A 21,615-nucleotide genomic window follows, 5' to 3' on the forward strand; every position below is an offset into this window, starting at 1 on the left:
ATGGCCTGTGAGGTCTGGATAGTGGATGTGGTGAATGGCCTGTGAGGTCTGGATAGTGGATGTGGTGAATGGCCTGTGAGGTCTGGATAGTGGATGTGGTGAATGGCCTGTGAGGTCTGGATAGTGGATGTGGTGAATGGCCTGTGAGGTCTGGATAGTGGATGTGGTGAATGGCCTGTGAGGTCTGGCCGGCTGCTCTAAATAAGAATAAGATCTCTTTATTGGTCAATCGGAAATGTGACTTTGGCTTTTAAACCAACCCCTACGAAAGACACATACAGCTTTTGGAGAGATGCATGGGGCTTCCACACTGGGCGCAAGGGCACAAAAGCAGCCAATGGCATCTAGGATTAGATACCAGCTCACTTCCCGACAGATTTGTCCTGTCGGACCCGGGATTCGAACTGGCAGCCCCGCCAGTTGCTGGCTGTCCTCTAACCACTAGGCTACATGCAGCATGGATACAGTATAGACCTAGGTGTTATCAACATAGAGATGTATTTGTGTTCTACCTAGCTTCTCCTCGGGGAATATGGTGACTACCTGACGCTGTTGAGACGTGTGGAAATAGGGAGGGTCTCTGAAATACCGAGTGTGTCTGCGTTCACGTGTGGTGATGCTAACTGGGTTAACCGAGGTAGTGTGATGAATGTTCCCAGAACGGGAGGACGCTCTTCCGCACCACTGCTGCTCAGCCAGTCATGCAGAAAGACGGCATGATTCCGCTATCAGGGAGCATGTGTTAAAACCCACGAAACATTCACACGTACACGCACTCTAGCAGATTACTGCTTCAGATTTAGCTACAGTACAGACACGTATGCATTCATGCAAAAACTCTCACTGACACAAACACACACACACACACACACACACACACACTCTGACTGACAAACATGCTTACTTACACAAGCATACACTGTCATGTTAAAATACTGTACTTGCATACTCAGGAATGGAGGAAAATATCTCAGACATGGCTGGTGTTATGGCCATTCCGCAGCTACTCGGACCAGGTTGCATTGCTGTTGAGTTGCGTCAGTCACATTCCACTGACAAACCACCCAAAACAAGGTCCATTTATGTCTCTTTCACTTTGAACACAAGACATGGCAACGTGTGTGTGTGTGTGGCAGCATTTCTACCCCCTGGCTCCATCACAACACTATCACTCCTGCTGTTAGCCCGTTATAGGTTAATCTCTCAAAGTCCATTAAGACAAAGAGCCTGTACTTTTCAAAGGCTAAGCCAATGGCCAACATCTAAACAAGATCAAACGTTGCCCCACGAGACTAGTAATTGGACTGCGGTTGAAAATGGCCGCCGTGTCTTTCATATTGACCTCATTCTTATCATAAGACCCTTGTTTATATGTTTGTGACTTGTTTGTCTATGTGTAGCTGGTTGCTGTGGAGATGGCAGCTAGTACATTGGGTAGGTAAACTGTCAAGTATGGGAGAACAGCGGTATTGAAAGGGAGCAATGTTTCAGGACTGCTCGTACAATGGGTTTTCTGGTACTAAGGGGGTTCTTGTTGCTGGCCGTAGCTCAGCAAAACACGTCAAGACGTTCCAGGATTCTCCACCTGCATTCCTTCCACGTTACGCCATCCTTCAGGCTCACCTGTCTTCAGGCTCACCTGTCTTCCTGATTCATCACGCCGTAATCTTCAAAAAGACAATGTCTACCTCATCCTCTTCGTTCCAAATTGCTTCTCCGTCCTCCGTTCAGTTTCTTGTCTTCTCTGCTAGCCTCAGCTTATGAGTTATAGTTCTTTCTTCTTCCTCGGCTCTGGGGAAGACTATCCCACTATCTATCTTTTCTGAGACCCGAAGCCCAAAGTTGCCTGCTGCTCCATCCACTCCAATTATATCTCGGAGAATAGATTTTGCTCCAGTTTAGACCCTGTATAGTTTTTATCTTCTGCTTTGAGAGGGATGTTTGGTAGTATGGAGTTGGCTACGGTATGGTGTTGTTGAAAAGATAGTGTGGCTTTTTCTAGAAAACTGTACATGAGGAACATGCTGTGGGTTCTTGCGAGATTCCCTTACCCTTGCATCTCCTCTTCCTCCTCCTCCTCCTCCTCTTCCCTGGCTTGCCCCCTCCAGTGCAGGGTCTAGGAGAATGCCTATTAGTGCTCGGGTATTGTTAGCGGAGCAGCAGGGCTGTAATTTGGAGCTATTTTAAAGGAGAAAGTGACGTCCGTCTTCTGCTGAAGCGCGAGCGTGGGTGGGAGAGACGTGCTGTGTGTGTGTTGTTGTGTGTGCTGCGGATGTACAGAGCCACGGCCACACAATCCTAACTCAATGAACAGTCCCACATCTTGGCAAAGTGCGTCACACCCACACACCACTCTGCATTAAAGGTCACCGTTTATTGAGATACGGAAGCTTGATAATAAGGACGTGGCCAGCCCATCTGCAATCTCCCATGGCATTTTACTACACGCCGAGTTACTGGCTTTATAAATTATTCTCCAAATTAAGGTAAATGCCTTGGTGGAGCAGGGGGGAATGACCAATATACTTGCCCATTCCCCCATGTTGACGACAGAAAGATGGAGTGCAATGGAGTCTGGCTTCCTGCTTCATATCTCTCATTTGCAGAGGTCTGGATTGAATAGCCTGCTCTTTCTGATCCTATTAGGAGAGGGCAATGGTTCCCCAGAGACCCAGTAAGGCTAGGCCTGTTTCCTTCACCCCCCCCAATGCCATTTGCCTGGAACAGTCCAGCATGCTAAATAGCTGCTAGCTGCCCAGGGTTAGGGTGTGTGTGTGTTGGGAGAGGTGGAGTGTTGTGGGGCTGTGGTTAGGGATAGGGTTAGAAGAGGTTGAGATCTGAGTGTGAAAAAGGACGTGGAACTATAGTCCCCTATTGAGCAATGGGCAGAACCCAGAGACCCAGGAAGGTCAAAGGTGACGCAGACACAGTTGGGCTCCTCTCACTTTTTCCCAGCCTTCCTCCTGCTCCTCTTCCTCCTTCTCCACATGCTTCTCCTCCTTCTCCTCCTCTTCCTCCTTCTCCTCCTCTTCCTCCTCCTCCTCTTCCTCCTCCTCATCCTCCTCATCCTCCTCATCCTTCTCATCCTTCTCATCCTCCCCCTCTTTCTCATCCTCCCCCTCTTTCTCCTCCTCCTCCTCTTTATCATCCTCCTCCTCTTTCTCCTCCTCTTCCTCTTTCTCCTCCTCCTCTTCTTCCTCCTTCTCCTCCTCCTTCTCATCCTCCTCTTCCTCCTCTTCCTTCTCATCCTCCTCATCCCCCTCTTCCTCATCCTCCTCCTCTTCCTCCTCCTCCTCCTCCTCCAACTAGCTCATCCAGACACCCACAGCCAACAGCCATCAAACCACCGCTGCTTCTTTGCAGTTTGGCTCGTTCTGCCTAATCTGGGCTGTGGAGTGGCAATTCTGAATAATTAAAGGGGTTTATCCGTTCCTCTGTAAATGTTGAGGCCCGCGGGCCAAGTTTCACCTGGCTTATGACTCTACCAATTCTGTAACCCTCTCGTCTCTCCGTGTTCATTTCCATGTGAAGTATTGATGGGGTAAATGCAAAACATGCTAAGCCGCAACACAGTAGGGATGGGATAGAGGGTTAATATTCACATCGTACTCCAACAGTGTTTAGCCTGGGTATTATGTTAACTGCGTTATTGGAGTGTCAGTGTTAGTAAGTTCCCTGTTCATGGTACAGACCTACAGCTAAATCATATAACGATGTTCTATAAATGCTCCCAGAAACATTATATCAACCCTGACATTGGTTTCCTGTGTGGCTGTCTGGTACATAAGTCATTCTCTGACTGATCACGTTTAGAGCCGCCTTTCACAGCTATCAGAACATCTCTGTATGAATTGACTATGGGTAAAGGTCAAGACTGGCTTCAAAGAATCCAAGAGGGATCACTCGTTTTTGGCTTTCTATCTGTGTATGTGTGCTTCTCATTCTGTGGTTAAAGTGTGTGTGTGTGTGTGTGTGTGTGTGTGTCAGCTTCTCTGTAGTTCAGTGTAAACGTCAAGGCCAAAGGGTTAATTCAACCCATCCACACAGGACACAACACTTCCTGCTAAATGATTTATTCGCTCTACTCGACAAGGTCAACAGCTTCCTCTTCCCCCATTTCATTTGACGTCCCTCTCTAAAGAGCTCAGTTGGTAGAGCATGGCGCTTGCAACGCCAGGGTTGTGGGTTCGATTCCCACGGGGGGCCAGTATGAAAAATGTATGCACTCACTTAACTGTAAGTCGCTCTGGATAAGAGTGTCTGCTAAATGACTCAAATGGAAAAGGTAAAGGCAGGTCACAGATCAGTGATACACTATAGCAGTAGGCAATGGGAAAATACAAGGTAAGTGAGGTTTACTGACCTCAGATCTGGCCAGGCCTCCATAGCTAGGAGGTGCCGTGCCTGGCCCACCCCAGAAAAGAAGGCTCCAGTTGGGGGGTCTGGAAGAAGCCGCTAGCCCCCTCATCCACTGAGAAACTGCAGGAGCCCACCACCCAGATATACTTTTTCCCACAATGCCGCTGGACGTTGAACATGAGCCTGCTACCTACTTCCTGCTAATGGACAAAGAACTGGTTCCTTTCGATTAGGAAAATAATACAGGTGACCATTTTGTCTGCCAGGGATTTAATTTAGTTTCTCTCTTTTGTAATCCAGAGATGGCACAGTTGGTTAGATAAATATCACTGTGACGTCCGATGTCTCTCTTCTCACTTGAACCCCGGGGCAGAAAAATATAAAAGTCTTTAGTCAGCGGTTTGATTTCTTATTTACTTAGTTATTAAGTATTCCTTCCGGGAAGTGGAAATGCCTCGTGGTGTTATCGTGAAGTCTGACCTTCAGTGGCTTTCAGCAGGGAAATAGAAAGTCCCATTTTAGATCCTGATGTCGGATAAACAACTAATAAAGCTCGATATGAGTTTAGTCCCAGTAATTGATGGTGTTATTATCACGGGTCCATAGCACACCCGATCTTTCCTGGTGTCTTGGGCTTTATAGGGTGTGTGTCTGCCCTGGAGTTCAACTTTTGTTCTCCCTGGTGCAGAAAGTTTTACGCTCTTTCTCCTCTCCAAAACGCACTGTAGTGGAGACTATTGGTCTCTCTGGAATTTCTGCAGGCTTCCCAGACATTCAGCCTGCCAGATATCAAGCATGAGAACAACCTTGGGTCCAGGTTAAGTTACTACCTGACTCTTAACAGTGAGTGATTGGCAGTAATGGTCATTGCCCTTCTATCCTCTGTTCTGTCCATATCATTTCCCATGGAATACTAGTGATGTCACAGTGGGAGATGTCCGCCCATCCTCACTTTAATTTCCTCGTTGACCTGACCCCAATAGAGGCCCTGCTTTCGGGGGTTGCAGTCGCGTGGGTGGCTAAAGGCTATTATGCTAATGGTTTCCAAGCAGCCACAGGCAGATGATGTCATTATTCAGAATTTTGCTATTATTGTGTTCCTCAGAATGGAATTCTACACAGATGATCCAAGGTTCCATTTGTCCCACCTCTCCCCCCGTAGTCGTCCGTCGATCGCATGTCATCCGTCTGGTTGGAATGCACCCTGCTCTCTTACCCTCTCGGTGAGCGGCCATTGAGACTGAAGCCCCCCCGCCCTGGTCCCCTATTTAGTCACCGCCAGGACAATGACACAGCGGTTATTTAGCAATGCACCACTGCCGTGGAAGTATTTTCTGCTTCTTCAAGTTCAGCGAGGTCCCACGTTAAACATTTGATCAAGGAGGCCCTTCTCCTATAGCTTGAGCCAGGGTATTTTCCCACTTACATCTGTTGCCTTTGAAAAGCTCAATGTCCGAGTCCATCTAATCCACCTATAGAGAGGGTTAAGTCCCTTCATTTTTCATGAAGAATTATGAATTCCGTTAATCAGTTCTGCAGTTCCTTTTCCTTGAAATACTGCAGTGTCACGTACATTAAAAAAACTGTCATGGATGCTCCATTTTTCCTGAAGAACTCATAAGCTAATTTCTATTCTGTTGGCTGAAACACTGCCATAGAAATCCATCCATCCACGTGCTGTAGCCAACTGTTTGTGTAGGAAGCCCTATACGAGAGAGAGAGGAGAGACTTAAAAGAAATCAAGCATTTGCATTTGCCCTCCAGACATACCACTGCACTGTTACAAGATAGTAATTTTACTACATTCTCCATTCTAGTTCCCAATATATATATATATATATATATATATATATATATATATATATATTCCAACAAAGAGAAGCATTCATCATATATTAGCCGCCTCTCTCTCTCATTTACATTTTAGTCATTTAGCAGACACTCTTATCCAGAGCGACTTACAGTTAGTGAGTGCATACATTTTCTTTTTTCATACTGGACCCCTCGGTCTCTCTCTCTCTCTCTCTCTCTCTCTCTCTCTCTCTCTCTCTCTCTCTCTCTCTCTCTCTCTCTCTCTCTCTCTCTCTCTCTCTCTCTCTCTCTCTCTCCTCTCTCTCTCTCTCTCTCTCTCTCTCTCTCTCTCTCTCTCTCTCTCTCTCTCTCTCTCTCTCTCTCTCTCTCTCTCTCTCTCTCTCTCTCTCTCTCTCTCTCTCTCTCTCTCTCTCTCTCTCTCTCTCTCTCTCTCTCTCTCTCTCTCTCTCTCTCTCTCTCTCTCTCTCTCTCTCTCTCTCTCTCTCTCTCTCTCTCTCTCTCTCTCTCTCTCTCTCTCTCTCTCTCTCTCTTTTCTCTCTCTCTCTCTCTCTCTCTCTTCTCTCTCTCTCTCTCTCTCTCTCTCTCTCTCTCTCTCTCTCTCTCTCTCTCTCTCTCTCTCTCTCTCTCTCTCTCTCTCTCTCTCTCACACGGAGGTCTATCACTTAAAGACAAGAATAAAAAAAAACGGACAAGGCTGAGATATGAGTCTGAAATGAGTTTACTTCGGAGGACACCTGTTTTGTGGAAGCCCCATGTCTGGGACGGGAGGGTTTTTGAGAGGTTTTGATAAGTGGTGTGAGGTAAGAGCCTAGCGCCTCCAAGCTGTCTGTTAATGCCTTACTGAGCGGCAGAAGGGGAGCAACAGAGGTCACAGGCTCTTCAAAGGCTGGGGTCGCCACCCCTCTCGCGTTCCACGCATTCCAATGTACTGTGTTAAGGTTGGGCAGCAAGGGGGTTGTTCTCAAGAGGCCCCCAAACACACACACATCGACCGCTCGGTGCGCTGCTTGGGGGACAGAGGACAGATTTCCAGTGCAGGGATAAGGGACACACACACACAGGGAGTGCCAGACTATCCTAGTTATACTGCACCTGTCCACCTTTACCCCCTCCAACACTAGATGACATGAGGAGCAGGTGAGGCTGCAGTGAGGCCCCTCTCTCAAAGGACTCAATTGTACCCTTTAAAAGTCACTTGTCATACATGCAAGTCCTTGTCATAAAACATGAATAGCTGTGTGTGTGTGTACATGGTTTACTCTCTCTATTAAACTAACATCTGGATATCCAGGTGGCTTGCTTTTCTAAGCAGTTGCTATATTGCCTGCCTCGTACGAATTTTCAGATTTCCTTCAAATGGTTTTGGGATACTGGCACAATTTCTCTCCTCTCTGTCTTGTCTGACCCATTCGACAAGTGCCTCTCCTCACCTCTCACCTCCAAACCCCCCGATTTCCCACCTGAATCCAGATGATTGGATAATGACAGGTGTCGAGTGTCTTAATGGCCTTTAGAGCTGGTCGATCTGATAACCTGTGAAGAGGCCCTTCCTGTGATCCTCCTCCATTGTCTCTGTGTGGTTGTTTGAATCATCTTAACTGACTAATACAGAGGCTGTTAGGGAGGTGAACAGTGGAACAGGGTCAGGAACTCAATGTGTTGGGGACTACCCAAAAAAAGCACACCACTTCGATACAGCTACGAACTGAAGTTAGTTTTTATCCTCTGATGTTTGTTGTGTAGCAAATATTGATTTATGTTTTTTTCCCGTGAAGCGCGTTCCATTGCGTTCATGTCTGAAATGTGCTATATAAATAAAGCTTGATTTCATTAGGGTTAGCGAAAATGCTCTCCTAACCTGCTACGTAAAGTATAACAAAAACCCTTTTCCAAACCTTAACCTAATTCTCTTAACCTGCTACGTTAATTATCCTAACCTGCTGCATAAGTTCTCCTAACCTGCTACGAAAACGTAACTTCTGGTCATAGCTATATAGAAGTGGTTTGTTTTTAGGGAATCTCCAAGGTGTTGATGGAAGGGAAATGGATTGGCAAAAAAAAAATTTGATTACTCAACCGCGACTGACACTAGGGCTTCAAAACACAAAGCTGGATTTGTAGAATGTGACCGTATGTTTGGTTCATAGGTAATGTGCTGATGGATGTCTAAAATAGATGTTCTAACAAGATAATAAAACAATGTACTTCCATGTTGCCAATGAAGCTCTCAATAGTTTCAAAAACTTGCTCTCAACAGGAAATATGGGCACTGCAACAGCCTCTTTGTGAGTCGGCCCCTATGGAGAACAAGTCTCAACATGTTCAGAGAATTGCAGGACTGCAGGCTAGTTGCTGTTACCTTGCAGGTGTTGGCGGAGCTAATTCAAGATCCCCAGACTAGTTTCCTGTTTGTCCAAATTGATCAAAGTAAACAGTGTATTTATTTATTTTCTGCACAAGGCATTATTTGAATAAGAAAAGCCGAGCTAGCTACCTGCCAGGGCAGGTTTTGTTTACCGGATAGCTGGATAAGCCTGTGCAAAGCTTCCCTCTTACCTCGGAAGTGACAGAAATACAAATAAGTCTCAAAGCCGTCTCTTTTAACAATGTGTATTTACCTCCAACCATGTTATTTATTAGTTTGTTCATCTGTGACTTTGTATTTGTTTGTTTTGGACCCAAACCAGCAGTTTACAGTTACAGTTTACAGTTGCCGTTCTCCTGAGTGGCGCAGTGGTCTAAGGCACTGCATCGCAGTGCTAACTGTGCCACTAGAGATCCTGGTTCGAATCCAGGCTCTGTCGCAGCCGGCCGCGACCGGGAGACTCATGGGCGGTGCACAATTGGCCCAGCGTCGTCCAGGGTAGGGGAGGGAATGGCCGGCAGGGATGTAGCTCAGTTGATAGAGCATGGCGTTTGCAACGCCAGGGTTGTGGGTTCAATTCCCATGGGGAATAATAAAAAATAAAAAAATAAAATAAAAATTGTATTCACTAACTGTAAGTCGCTCTGGATAAGAGCGTCTGCTAAATGACTAAAATGTAAATGTAAATGTTTATTTCCCCTCGCCAGCAGTATCATTTGCATGTGATAGCCCATTCCCAGTTGTTAAGCTATCACCTATGTTCTAGTTATGTTAACTAAGGCCCATAATGGTTTTTGCACATATTAAAACGGGATTAGCATCCATTTCATGTGTAAATCAGGTGCTGCATCTGAAGTGCATATTGTGTACCGCTGCCAACTAGAGAATCATGGATTTCTCTTTATAATAATAATAATATTAATAATATGCCATTTAGCAGACGCTTTTATCCAAAGCGACTTACAGTCATGTGCGCATACATTTTTTACGTATGGGTGGTCCCGGGGATCGAACCCACTACCCTGGCGTTACAAGCGCCATGCTCTACCAATTGAGCTACAGAGGACCACAAATATCCCCGGGCTGAATGAAATGCGGAATATAATATGAATGTTATGAGTTTATTATGTGTGGGCTGAAATATTAAGTACATTTTTAGTTTATTCAATATCATATTTTCCCTCAAATATTTATATTAGTTTCTCACTTTTCGCGATGTAATTTGTGTCTGACTGCCCTCCATGCCCTAAGCAGAGTACTGATTATACAGAATATCCTATTCAAAGCAAGTTGTGATAAATACCTCCTGCCCAGTGATGGGGAAAGAACATAACGGGTGCCACTGCTGCTAAACCATGGGGGGGTGTTGTCTAGGTGGAATACAGCTATGACCGGAAGTTACTTTTTCGTAGCATAATTAACATGGCAGGTTAGGAGAATTAGGTTAAGGTTAGGATTAGTGAAAAAGCTATCCTAACCTGCTACGAAAGGTCACTTCCGGTCGTAGCTGTACTCCAACTAGTCACATCCGTGGTCCCCCCTCCCTACCTCTGCCTGGCTGCTGTGTATTTGTTCCCCTGTGCACCGTGCCTTGCTCAGCTCCTATAATTGATGCGCTGCGCGTACTGTTGATTGTTGGACTGCACCATTCGCCTCCTCACCGCCGGGGAAGATGTAATCCGAGCTCTACACGGAAGCTAGCGTTGTAAAGGCTCTGAAGAGGGCATGGTCCTGCGCTTTCTCCCCTAGCCACTCCTCCCCTTTCTCCGAGTTGCAACTTCCCCTTTTTTCTCAGCCCTCTCTCCTTGCTCATTATCCTCGCTCGCGCAGTCCTGTGGGGCCATCGGTAGTGAGAGCCTCCTAGTTACATCGTTCTGTATTTTGAATCGTTACTGAGAAAATCTATCGGTGTGGCACGGACGGCGCTATTACATACGGAGAATCTACTACACCTACTGTCACGCACGCACGCCCATTCGGTGACGTGCTCGAGCATGTCCACATCAGAGATTGTCACGGATCTACCTGCGAGTACCCTGCCCTGCTCTACTTGGCACTGCGATTCTACCACTCTGACATATTTGGGAGTCAACGATTCGCAGTGAAGGAATAGGAAACCACTGCCGGATTACCAACATGGGTTTCTACGGCACTTTAAAGATGATTTTCTATAAAGTGAGTAGGCTTTCTACGTCTATATACATCATCATGCGGCACAATCTCGCTGTCATAATCGTTGCGTGATTGACGTGTTGACCAAGCGCCTGGGAAATATTTTCTGCCGGTTGCGAATCGAATGGCTGAAAATGACGCGGCGCTGTGTAAATCAGCAGCTTATATGGGCAGGCACTGCAGAGGATGAACAGGAACAGCAGTGAAATGATGCGGGGCTCATATCATAACCCATTTTATTAATATTTTAGAATGACTGAAATGCATACTGAGCACATCGGTCCTGGGTTCATTGTTATGACATTCAGGGTAAAGGGATGTCGGCAACCGAATAAATAAATATTGCTTATGCATTGGTTTTATGCATAGGCCTATTGCATAGTAATTACACGTGCGGTTTGCTGCCCTAGCGTCACATTTTCATACTATAATATTTGAGCAATGAACATTCATTCCTTTACCATGGATTCTGCCCGTTGTTGAAGCGCGGTGACCCAGCCTATCTGCTCATCAAGTAACTGCAGTTGCGTGTCACATTGACCGTGTGAGCAGTTTGTTCCTTTGCATCACTGCATCACGGCATATATTAACCAATTGGCTACAATTGTACATTTTAGAGAGAGTGCGTTTACATCAAAAGGAATGATTAGACTAGATACTTTGCATTTTTATGTTCTTATGGTGGATGCAAAACCAGACCTATTCAGAATATGGCAATTTTCCTCCCATTTTGCATAAAATATAGCCTCCATTACCAAGTTATAGTGAACATAATGTTTTTTATCAGTGCTTGTTAGGTTAGGTTGTAGCTATTCCGTTTCCTATTCCATATATTTCCCTTGGTGTGCCTATGTGTTATGCATCAGGCTATTACATATGCAGTTATGGGCATCTTGTGTTGCCAAGTGACTCACACATCATATAGCCTACAGGAACTATGCAGTATCTGTTGAATTGCCTGTTGAAGAAGAGAGTATATTCCTGACACTGTAGACTTGCTTGAGGCTTCAAGCACAAATAATGGGTCACTGTGTCAGACTGTGTGTATAAGGCAAAACAACCTTGAAGATAGATTTTTATTCGTTATAGTATCAGTCATCCAGAAATGTACGCTTATCATGGTTGACATTTTCATAGACCTTGGTGATGAGACTGCAAGTCGTTTGCTACAACCAACATCACAGCATCGCTCAAAAGCGATTACGGTTTCAAGTGCGAATAACATTGACGAATGCTGTTGCTGATCCGTTTAATAACTTGGCTGTTTGGAAAGTGAGCCCTATGAGAGGCAATCAACCGGTATGAACTGAGCACACCGGAACATCCCACACCCCCCGTGTCATTGTCCACCACCACCGGTTACCGTTAAACAGTATCAGCACGTCCTCCCGAAACTACAAAAGGGAACGTGCAGCTGTTGATGGTTATAGTGGATCATATTATGTAAACAAATTGGGTAATCACTTAAAATTCATTTGCTCAAAATCCAAGGAGGAAAGTGCTGGCTAGTCAAATTGACTGGGCTGCTGGGGGGTTGGATGCATTTCAGGTTTTTAATCAGTGGGATTAAAATGTGGACTATTTGTGTCCAGCCAGGCAAGGCGTTTCCCACCTCTATTCAGATAGGAGGATTTAAAATATGATAATGAGGCTTTCTGTTGATTATTTCCATTTCAAGCGGTATCGAGTAGGAGGCTATAATTTCATACCTAAATTATATTTTTCTGTCGTTCACTGTGAACTCTTGTTGTAGCGAATTCTACTCAGTTAGTAGCCTGCTCTTTCTCTCATTCATATTCTCAATCTCGACTCACTATTCTACAGAGAGTTGTATAATTTCATGCCTAGATACTCTTTCTCTGCTATCAACTTAGCTGCTGTTATAGGGAGCATGTTCTACTCTGAAGGCAAGGTTGTGCTCAGTGTCTTCTCGTCAGAATTGTCTGTTTTAAGCCCCGCAGGAACAGAGAGGGAGACTGGCTGCTTTTTCAAAGCCTAATAGAAAATCCAGTTTATGACTTTAATTTCTCTGAAAGCAATAGGTCCCTTTGCTATCTGTTCCGTGCAAATAGATATTACGGATGCCCCATCTTTTTCTAGTTATGTCTCAATTCTATTTGTTTCTCCTATGGAGATCTTGAAATGATTTCATGGCTGCTTGACATGGTAATTGAATAACTGTGGCATACACAGAGAATGTTATTCCAATGATTCATATTTTCCTAACGAGGTCTACATTTCAATGAGTAATAACACATTACAGTTGGTTGATCTGTCTTTTCAGACTAACGGGGAGCAAATATTTTATTTTGTCTATTAGAGGAGAACAGGGTATATTAAGAGAATGATTTCCTCAGATCTTATGACGTACACTTTAATTCTCGCTCTCACTGCTTTTCCAAAATGTGCTTCTCTCTGTATCCATCTCTCCTCCTCCTCCTCCTCACAGTTAGGGAGGTCAGAGGAGTGAGACAGAGTGACTGATTAGTAGCTGTCTACAAACATAACATTCTCCGGCTCGTCTTGGGTTACCTTTTCCCACGGCTGAAACACGATAGACTGGTGGTTGCGCTCTACTGTGTTTTCAACGCCTGCACTTGGGAGATTCCTTCATCAGCCACTACCCCCTGTACCACACACACACACACACCCCTACTTTCCCTAGTACTTGAACTGCCATTGCAGTGAGGTCATTCCTTGGAGAACAAGGGAGTGGGGTTGAGAATGAATCCCCTAACAAGCAGAGAATATCTTATAAAAACTCAACCACTTCCTCAAGATCGAAAATATTTTAACTAGATGGAAAACACTTTGATGATAAATCTTCCGTTCTTCACCAACATTTGGGATGTTGTTATTCTAGAATTCCTTTCTTTTATTCTACAATTTCTCTTCCAGAATCCCGTTTCCTTGCCTTCTCTGCAGTGCATCCCATCAAAATCTCATCTAAATTATTCTGATTCATTTTATTGTCCCCTCTTATGTAGGCCTGTTCTCTCTCAGGGAGATGGCTTTCATTTATTTGAACAGTTCTTGATCTCAACTGTCTCGTCAACGTGCTGTGAGCCATCCCAGTACGGGGTCCCTAATCAAAACCCAGCCAGCTCTTCACAGGAAAGAGAGAACATAACCGCTACCCTCAGCTCAGTTAGACCACCAGACACACACACACACTCAGCGCCAAATGATCTGGTGGAAATTATAATATATAATCAAATATAATTCAACTATAATCAATAGTCTTTGATATCAGTATCAGAGGTTGGTCCTCCAATCAACTAGGCTACGTTCCCAGCTGTCAAATAATCCGGTGTGGGTAGAAGTTAAATGATAATTGATTATCAGTCAAAGTTTAATGAGGTATAGGCGAAGTTAAAAAGTAGGCCTCCCTCTATGCAGACCTCATTGCTGTGCCATAGCCACGTTGCAGGCTAGGTTATATTGTCTATTTTTCTGTGGCTCCAGAACTAGCAACAAATTACATATTTTACATTCTGACCTTGTCCTTGGCATAGTCTGTCTCATTGCATCTAGCTAGTGTTCCATGCATGTGTGAGTCACGATGGTCCGAGTGCAGTGGTATGAAGTGGACATTCTGCATGTATTTGGGTGAACGTCCCATATAAAATAGCCGAAATATTTGATGCACCAAGAAATAAACAGTCACAGACACTACCAAAGTGGAGTAAAGCGAATGCTGGCCCTGCAAACACAGCACAAAAGAATAGGCCTAGTCTTTTGAAATCCCCAGTGCTCCTTCCTAACAGGGCATTCAATTCACCAAGTACATACAAATCCATTTGAGATTCACTGTACAAGTACATCCCCCAAAATAGTTTTATTCAAATGTGGTTTTGGGCTCAGTGTGTGAGTTGACACTGAGGCCTTTGTTTTCCCCTGATTAGATGTTCAGCATCCCCGCTCTAACTATGCACCCTCTGAGGCAGGAGAGGTTGTGGTGTGTGTGTGGTTTCCCTTGAACCTCCCATGTATAAATCAAGCTATTCTAATCAAGCTATTCTCTCTAGCAAATGGTGCAGTCATTGCCCATCCTATAGCAAATAGCTGCTCCCAAATTGTTGTTTCAGTACGTGTGTGTGTGTCTGTTCCTGAAAGAGTGCGTTCACTATCATGTCCCCTGTCCTTTTGAAATCACCCAGGCCTGTCAGAGGCCATTAGTATGGAATGCAACCTATTGGAGTGAAGCTCATCAGTGTAAAAAACCCTACCACACCTCAGCCCTGCCTTTGGCGTCGGCTAATGGGAATCCTAATGAAAAATACAAATCATTATGTCTTTCAGCTAGAGCCAACCTCTACCACACCTCAACCCGGTAGAATGTCTCTCAGCTAGAGCCAGCCTCTACCACACCTCAACCCGGTAGAATGTCTCTCAGCTAGAGCCAGCCTAGCCTGTGTTATGCAGCGCCATCATCAACACTGATAAGGAGAATGACTGAAACTTCAAAACACTTTGCCTTTTTATCTATAGGCTTAATAAGTAGGGAACCTTCGGCTTCTTGCTCATAATTTACGTTTGCTCACGTGGAAATGGCTGGTTCACGTGGAAAGGCAAGATAACTGTATCTGAATTTGTTTTATTCTTGTGAGGAGCCGTGCCATCTGCTCAAAAAGAACTACAGTTGTTCAAATCATTTTCTGAAGTAAACAGTCAGTGCTTTCCTGCTGTGAGCCTCAAAAGCATTCAAGTCAGCGTTTGTTTGCAATACCAGTTATTCAACAAAAACAAAAATCTTTGCCTTTCCCTCTTCCCAAACTGAGGCGCTGCCTCGTCGTTCTCCTCAAGAGTACAGCTTGTCAATGTTAATGGCAGAGATGACTTGACGTCCTCTGTCTTTGAGGAGAAGTCATCTGGAGAGTGAGGCAGCAATCAGCATTTACACTCTCTAGCCAGGTCTCATCTTTCACCAAATGCTAGGTTGCTGCAGGCAGGTTTTTTTTTAGTTTTGTGCCCTGTCATTATTTTCTTAATAGAGGGGTGCAAGACGAAGGGAACACACACACACACACACACACACACACACACACACACACACACACACACACACACACAAGGGTGTAGTCTGTGGTGTCTGTCGCTCTAACATCTCTTCTCTTTTCTCTCCTTTCCCCTCTTGTTTTGCAGATGAAGAGAAAGTTGGACCATGGCCCAGAGGTCCGATCTTTCCCTTCAGGAAAAAAGCCCTGCAAAGGCTCCGAGTATCCAAGGTAAAGACCCCCCTCCCCCTTCCCAGGTCCCTATCCAGTTTCCAAGGTAAAGAACCAGCCCCCTGTTCCCACCTTCCTACCAGTTATCCAATAGATTCAGCCTTCCTACTCTGTAGATCAGCAATGCAAATGGTAAAGAAATCCTGAACCATTTCTGTTGTATCACAGACAGGATCCAACAGGCAGCCCCAGTTGTCCCTATAAGTCGGAATATTATATGGTTATTCACACTAAGACACATGATCCTCATAAGAAGTGCTCACCGCACCATGTTCTTTGCCCATTAAAGTGTACTTCATGCCTTCCTGAGGATCCTGACTAAGCACTGCTGCCTCACTCACTGGCAGCACTGTGCTTGTAATTGCCACACGTTGGTCTAGCTCTCAATCCCATTAAAAGTAAATCCATTATGAAACAGACCTCACTCTCTTACCCCATACTCCTGTCGCTAAGCAGAATGGTGTGAGGAACTGCTGAATGGTGGGTTTGGCTTTTCGCTAGTACCGAATGAGCGCACGCCTCGTGGCTGCTCTTTGAGAGGGGTTGACATTGAACTTAATTATTTGGAACTATGTGGCCTTTGAAGTCTCAGGGCGAGAGGTGCACATTGATAGAAATCCCCCTAAAATTCACATTCCAGAATTTATCTGCCCATCAATAGTGGTTATCTTTCCCCTAAATCAAGTCTAGAATTAGGGGAAAATCTATTTAAGTGAATAAAAACAAGTTAGTAACCCAAACCAAATTGAATCAAGCTTGTGTACAGAAGCATTTAGGTGATTATTGATCATGGAAACATGGGAATAAACAGCTGGTTTCAGTTCCAGAGAAACGCTCTAGAAGAGAGCATGTTCATATTAATGCACAGCGTACCGAAACATTTTGCAACGGAAAATGAAATTGAACGTTTCTTATTGGTCAAGTTCAGGTAGTACCTTCCCGTTTCGTGCCTAGTGAATACGACAATGGTTTCAGTTCAATTCCAGAGAAACCGTTGCATTGAGAAGAGAGCAGGGTGTATTGACTAGGAACCAAACCGAACCAAACGAAATCAAACCGGTAGGAACCTACCTGAATTTGCCCAATAGATCACTCTGTTTTCGTTGCGAAACGTTTTGCTACAGTGTGCACTAATGCTACAGTGTGCACTAATGAATACACCCCAGCTATAGAAACCTAGTTAGTAGTCTCTTCTTGGCGGAGACCCAGGGCTGTTTCTCTCATTAATATCTGTTGTTTGCCTCTCCCTCCACTCAGCTTTTGTAGTCTTTCTCACCACTATTGTAATTAGTGAGCGGAGGGGAAGATATCTGCAGAAGCTGCTACTGCTGCAGCACCTGCCTGCACTTTCCCCGCATTTGAAACGACGAATAATGTCCTCAGTGTTCCTCGTTATCAATATAACCCTTATGCTTCTCCTCAGAAGAACGTGATAAATAGTTTTCTCGAGTATAGTCTGGTTATCTTTTTCTTGTGAAAATATTATTTTTCCTCACGTTCTCCCTCCCTCCTATCTCTCCATATTTCTCTCCACAGTGCTACAGGGCTGGTCCCCTACCCAGCCACCCCCACCACGTTTGGGCACATCAGGACAGCTAACGGTCAGGGGCAGCAGAGGCGGCGCATCACCTCCATCGCTCCTCCCACAGGTCTCGAGGAATGGCTCCGGACGTTTCAGGTGAGTTAGTTCCCAGTTAGCTCCTCCAATGTCTCCCAGTCACGTCCCCTCTCCCCCTCCTAGAGCTCATTTCAGGTGAGTTTGCGCCTACCCCCTAGCTACCTGTTCCTAATTGGCCTCTGCTACCTGAGGAGCGATGGTTCTAACTAAGTAGTTAAGTATGTTGTTCCTAGTTCCTTCCAACTCCTTTGTCACATCCATCCTCCCCCCTCCCCCTCTCTTGAGTGTCTTCCTTGAGCAAGAGCTCATCAGAAAGCAGATGTTGCGCCCAATCAATGTTTCCTCAAGTCTTGAAGATAATTGCTGCCTTGACGTTTTGGCCCTCACATTACCATACGCACTGTAGCATGGGATTGGAATTAGCTTACCTGTTTAGACTACAGGCTCCAATATCGTATTTGTGCAGCCAACGCCTGATGTATACTATGTCAACAGTTGAACAGATGTGATCTTTGTTCAGGTAATCCTTTCAAAGCCACCAGTATTTTAGGCCAGTCAGCTTCTTATGACATATTTGCGTATGGCGAGTTCTAACGTCACACCCAATAGTCAATAGAGGAATCCTTTTGTCTTTCAGGTACTTCATATAGTGCCTCATGTCAAAAGGAGTGTATTATATAGGGAATAGGGTGCCATTTCAGCCACAGCCGTAATGTTCCTTCTTTGATTTTTGATATGGCAACAAAAGCCTTGTTGTGTTGAGGCAACTCCATAATGATGACTAGAGCTCAAACATCTGGGATTTGTTTCCAGCGATTTGTTAATATCAAATTAATTGTCAGTAAGCACCCCTTTCATCCCAAATGGAAACAATTAAGAGTTTATTTGACTTGGCAACCAGTAGTGCTGCTGCCTTCTTTGCAAACGTTTTTTTTACAACAGGCTTTGTGCCTGTATTGACTTTGCCAGTCATAAACGCCAAATCTTTGGGGAAATAAACAGGAAAGAAATTAGATATTTTGCTCGGTCTTCAAAGCGTTCTCTGAAGATAATGGCTGCAGAACCGCAACAAAATGTCAAGAACTCTTTTTATTAGAAAAATGGCAATTAGGTAATAACATTCCAGTCGCCAAGATCTTTCTGCTAATATTGCCCTGATTTAACTTTCTTCACATCTCTGTTTGGTGAATAAACGAGTTTACTGGTATTGTGAAACGTAATCCCATCCTGTACCGATTACAGCCACGGAAGCCAGACTGCAAAGTAGAGATGCCAAGTTCATTAACAATTGGAGGCCTGTGAGTCTTACTTCAGGATGTAAAGATTCCGCAACTATGTAGAACAATGTTGCGTTCAAGGTCGGGCGTTTCCGCTCTGTTTACTTCTGCAACAACTACCTCTAGGATCAGTACCTGCCTCTCCGGGACATGGCACGGCATCAAACAATTCAACCAGACGTCCGTTGTCAAATATTGTAGCATTGCATTTATCGCTTAATCGTTTCCCAAAATCCACTAATCCTGTGAAATAGCTGTTCCATGTGAGAACTCGCCCTCTGTGTGTGTGGGTTTTTGACAGAGAGCGAGCGAGGGTTGAGAGTGAGAAAGAGAGTGTGTAGAGAGATACTATTGACGTAGTCCACCTGCTATGGCCCCATTTGCCTTTCATCTGACAGCCCATATTAGACGCACCTAAACCCTCAAACATGCATTCACATGCATTCTGTACATTCTCTTTCCAGTCCTGGCCTGCTCAGCCCCTTTGTGGTTCCTGTCATGTGAGAGATAAAGAGGATTCATTTAATTAAAGAGGTTTTAAGATGAGTGGAGCCAGAAAATAATGCTATCCAAATGTCATAACACTGGAAAGAGACATGGTGTTATGTCGTCTGGTTGAAAACCAGGGTTGACTGACCCATGCTTTGCAAGTAGTGCCGTCATTCGGTGCATTACGCTGCCAAGCATAAGCAAGCTTTGTAGCTAGCGGTGTTTCTACCCAGAAAGCTCATTCCCAGAGGCATAACCAATGGGTGTTAAGTCGCCTGCCAACCAGCGCTGAGTAACCACTCAGTAATCCAACCCTTTGCCTTGGATCGAGGAGGATTGCTTTGAACCCTACCCCGATTACCTTCCTACCTACCAGCAAAGCCAGCTCCTCCGGCGGCGTCAGTCTAACTGCCAAATTACAGATGCTTTACATGCCCAATGCTTTCCATCCCCCCCATCCCTCCCTCCATCCTTCTCTCTTCTAATCACTGTGTTACATTTGAGCGCTCTCCCAAAGGAAAACAACGTTGGCCCCAGCATCTAGCCACTTGGTCTAGTTACGACTACAGCCCCAGCTAGCTAAGCTCCACAGTGAGGCTTTGAGCTTCAGGCTGTGAGCAGTGCTGAATATTCAGCCAGGAGGAATCCCACACGGAAAGTAGCTAGGTAATAACAGTGCTGATGAAGGCCAGGCGCTTGATGTGAAAATGGCCTTTTAATGTGCCTGTTGCCCACGTAGTTAAAGGAGAGGTGCCTCGGGCTAACTGGCTTCTGTTGAGGGAATTTGTTATCACTTGCATACACTACATGACCAGAAGTATGTGGACACCTGCTGGTCGAACATTAATATGGAGTTTGTCCCCCCTTTGCTGCTAAAACAGCCTCCACTCTTGTGGGAAGGCTTTCCACTAGATGTTGGAACATTGCTGCGGGGACTTAATATATACTTGCTTCCATTCAGCCACGAGCATTAGTGAGGTCGGCCACTGATGTTGGGCGATTAGGCCTGGCTCGCAGTCGGCGTTCCAATTCATCCCAAAGGTGTTGGATGGGGATTTTATACACCGGTCAGCAACGGGTGTGGCTGAAATAGCCGATTTTATACACCTGTCAGCAACGGGTGTGGCTGAAATAGCCGAATCCACTAATTTGAAGGGGTGTCCATATACTTTTGTATATATAGTGTATGCATTGGCACACAAATATACACACTTCTACACAAATGCAAATTGGCTTCAAACACCTTTACATTCCACCACACTTGCAGCAAGCACCCATGTATGCCAATACAACGCAACACACACTAAAAACTACTTTTACAATCAAGTACCATCAACACAACCAACACAACCAACAGTCCCCTCCATGTGCATTACTCCTCTCCTGTCCGGTCTCTCTTCCCCTCCCGTGTGTTCCACAGCTGGAGTACTGTACCATCTAACCCTGCTCTCTCTTCCCCCCCTCCTGTGTGTTTCAGAGCTGGAGTGGCCCAGAGAAGCTGCTGGCGCTGGATGAGTTGATCGACCGCTGTGAGCCCACGCAGGTCAAACACATGATGCAGGTCATTGAGCCGCAGTTCCAACGCGACTTTATCTCCCTGCTGCCCAAAGAGGTGACAATCCCTTTATAGCTCTTTCTAATCCCTTCCTCCTCCCTCTCGTTCTAAACCCTCTCTACCAACTCGCCTTTCTACCTCCTGGAGAAGTGAGAACCAAGCCCCCATACCACCTCTTTAACTCCCCCAACTGCACTCTCCCATCTCCCCATCCGTCCATCCATCCATCCATCCCTGTTGCCCAAAGCGGTGAGAACCGAAAGCTTCCTTAGCTACCTTCTCGTCCCCACTTAACTCATTGGAAATAGTCTTAATGGCACCTTTAGGTGGGTGTGTCACCCTTCGCTCAAACTGAGAACTAATAACACCAGGCCAATGTGTCTCTGTTCAGGACTCTATGGTCTCAGGGGATCTGTCTTAAACAGCGTTCAGCCTCCTGTCACTCCTCAGAGACGTCCTGTGACTGTCTCTGTCTGGCGCCTGCCTCCTGTCTGTCAGGTGTGAGAGAGGTCTGGACGGAGAGGGGGGTAGACGGAGGGGAAGAGAGAAGGGCAAGGTGTGGAATCGTCTGTAATGGGAGGGGGAGGTGGGGAGTAAGTGAAGGGAGGTGTGTGGGAAGTAGTCTGTAATGTTCCATAATGATCTAAATAGCCTCCCCTCAGCTTGCTCTAGTTGCCAAGCCCCTTCAGACTGTTTGTTTAGCAGTTGAAGCATGAGGCAGCCTGTCCTGCTCCCGTTCA

General features: G+C 45.4%; 1 protein-coding gene across 7 annotated transcripts in view; it reads left to right on the top strand.

Moving 5' to 3' along the window:
• Positions 1-21,615, top strand: part of fbxw7 (F-box and WD repeat domain containing 7) — a 113,878-nt gene that overhangs the window by 73,448 nt on the left and 18,815 nt on the right. For 5 of the 7 annotated variants that reach the window (XM_045208510.1, XM_045208489.1, XM_045208494.1 and 2 more), the window contains exons 2-4: positions 15,854-15,936; positions 17,473-17,614; positions 20,798-20,932. In XM_045208510.1, coding sequence (XP_045064445.1) covers positions 15,854-15,936; positions 17,473-17,614; positions 20,798-20,932 — 360 coding nt within the window. Of the gene's footprint in view, positions 1-10,331; positions 10,712-15,853; positions 15,937-17,472; positions 17,615-20,797; positions 20,933-21,615 lie in introns of those variants that run through there. The other 2 variants (XM_045208506.1, XM_045208514.1) reach the window with 1 other exon arrangement.

This window comes from Coregonus clupeaformis, chromosome 3, assembly GCF_020615455.1.
Source record: "Coregonus clupeaformis isolate EN_2021a chromosome 3, ASM2061545v1, whole genome shotgun sequence".
NCBI lineage: Eukaryota > Metazoa > Chordata > Actinopteri > Salmoniformes > Salmonidae > Coregonus > Coregonus clupeaformis.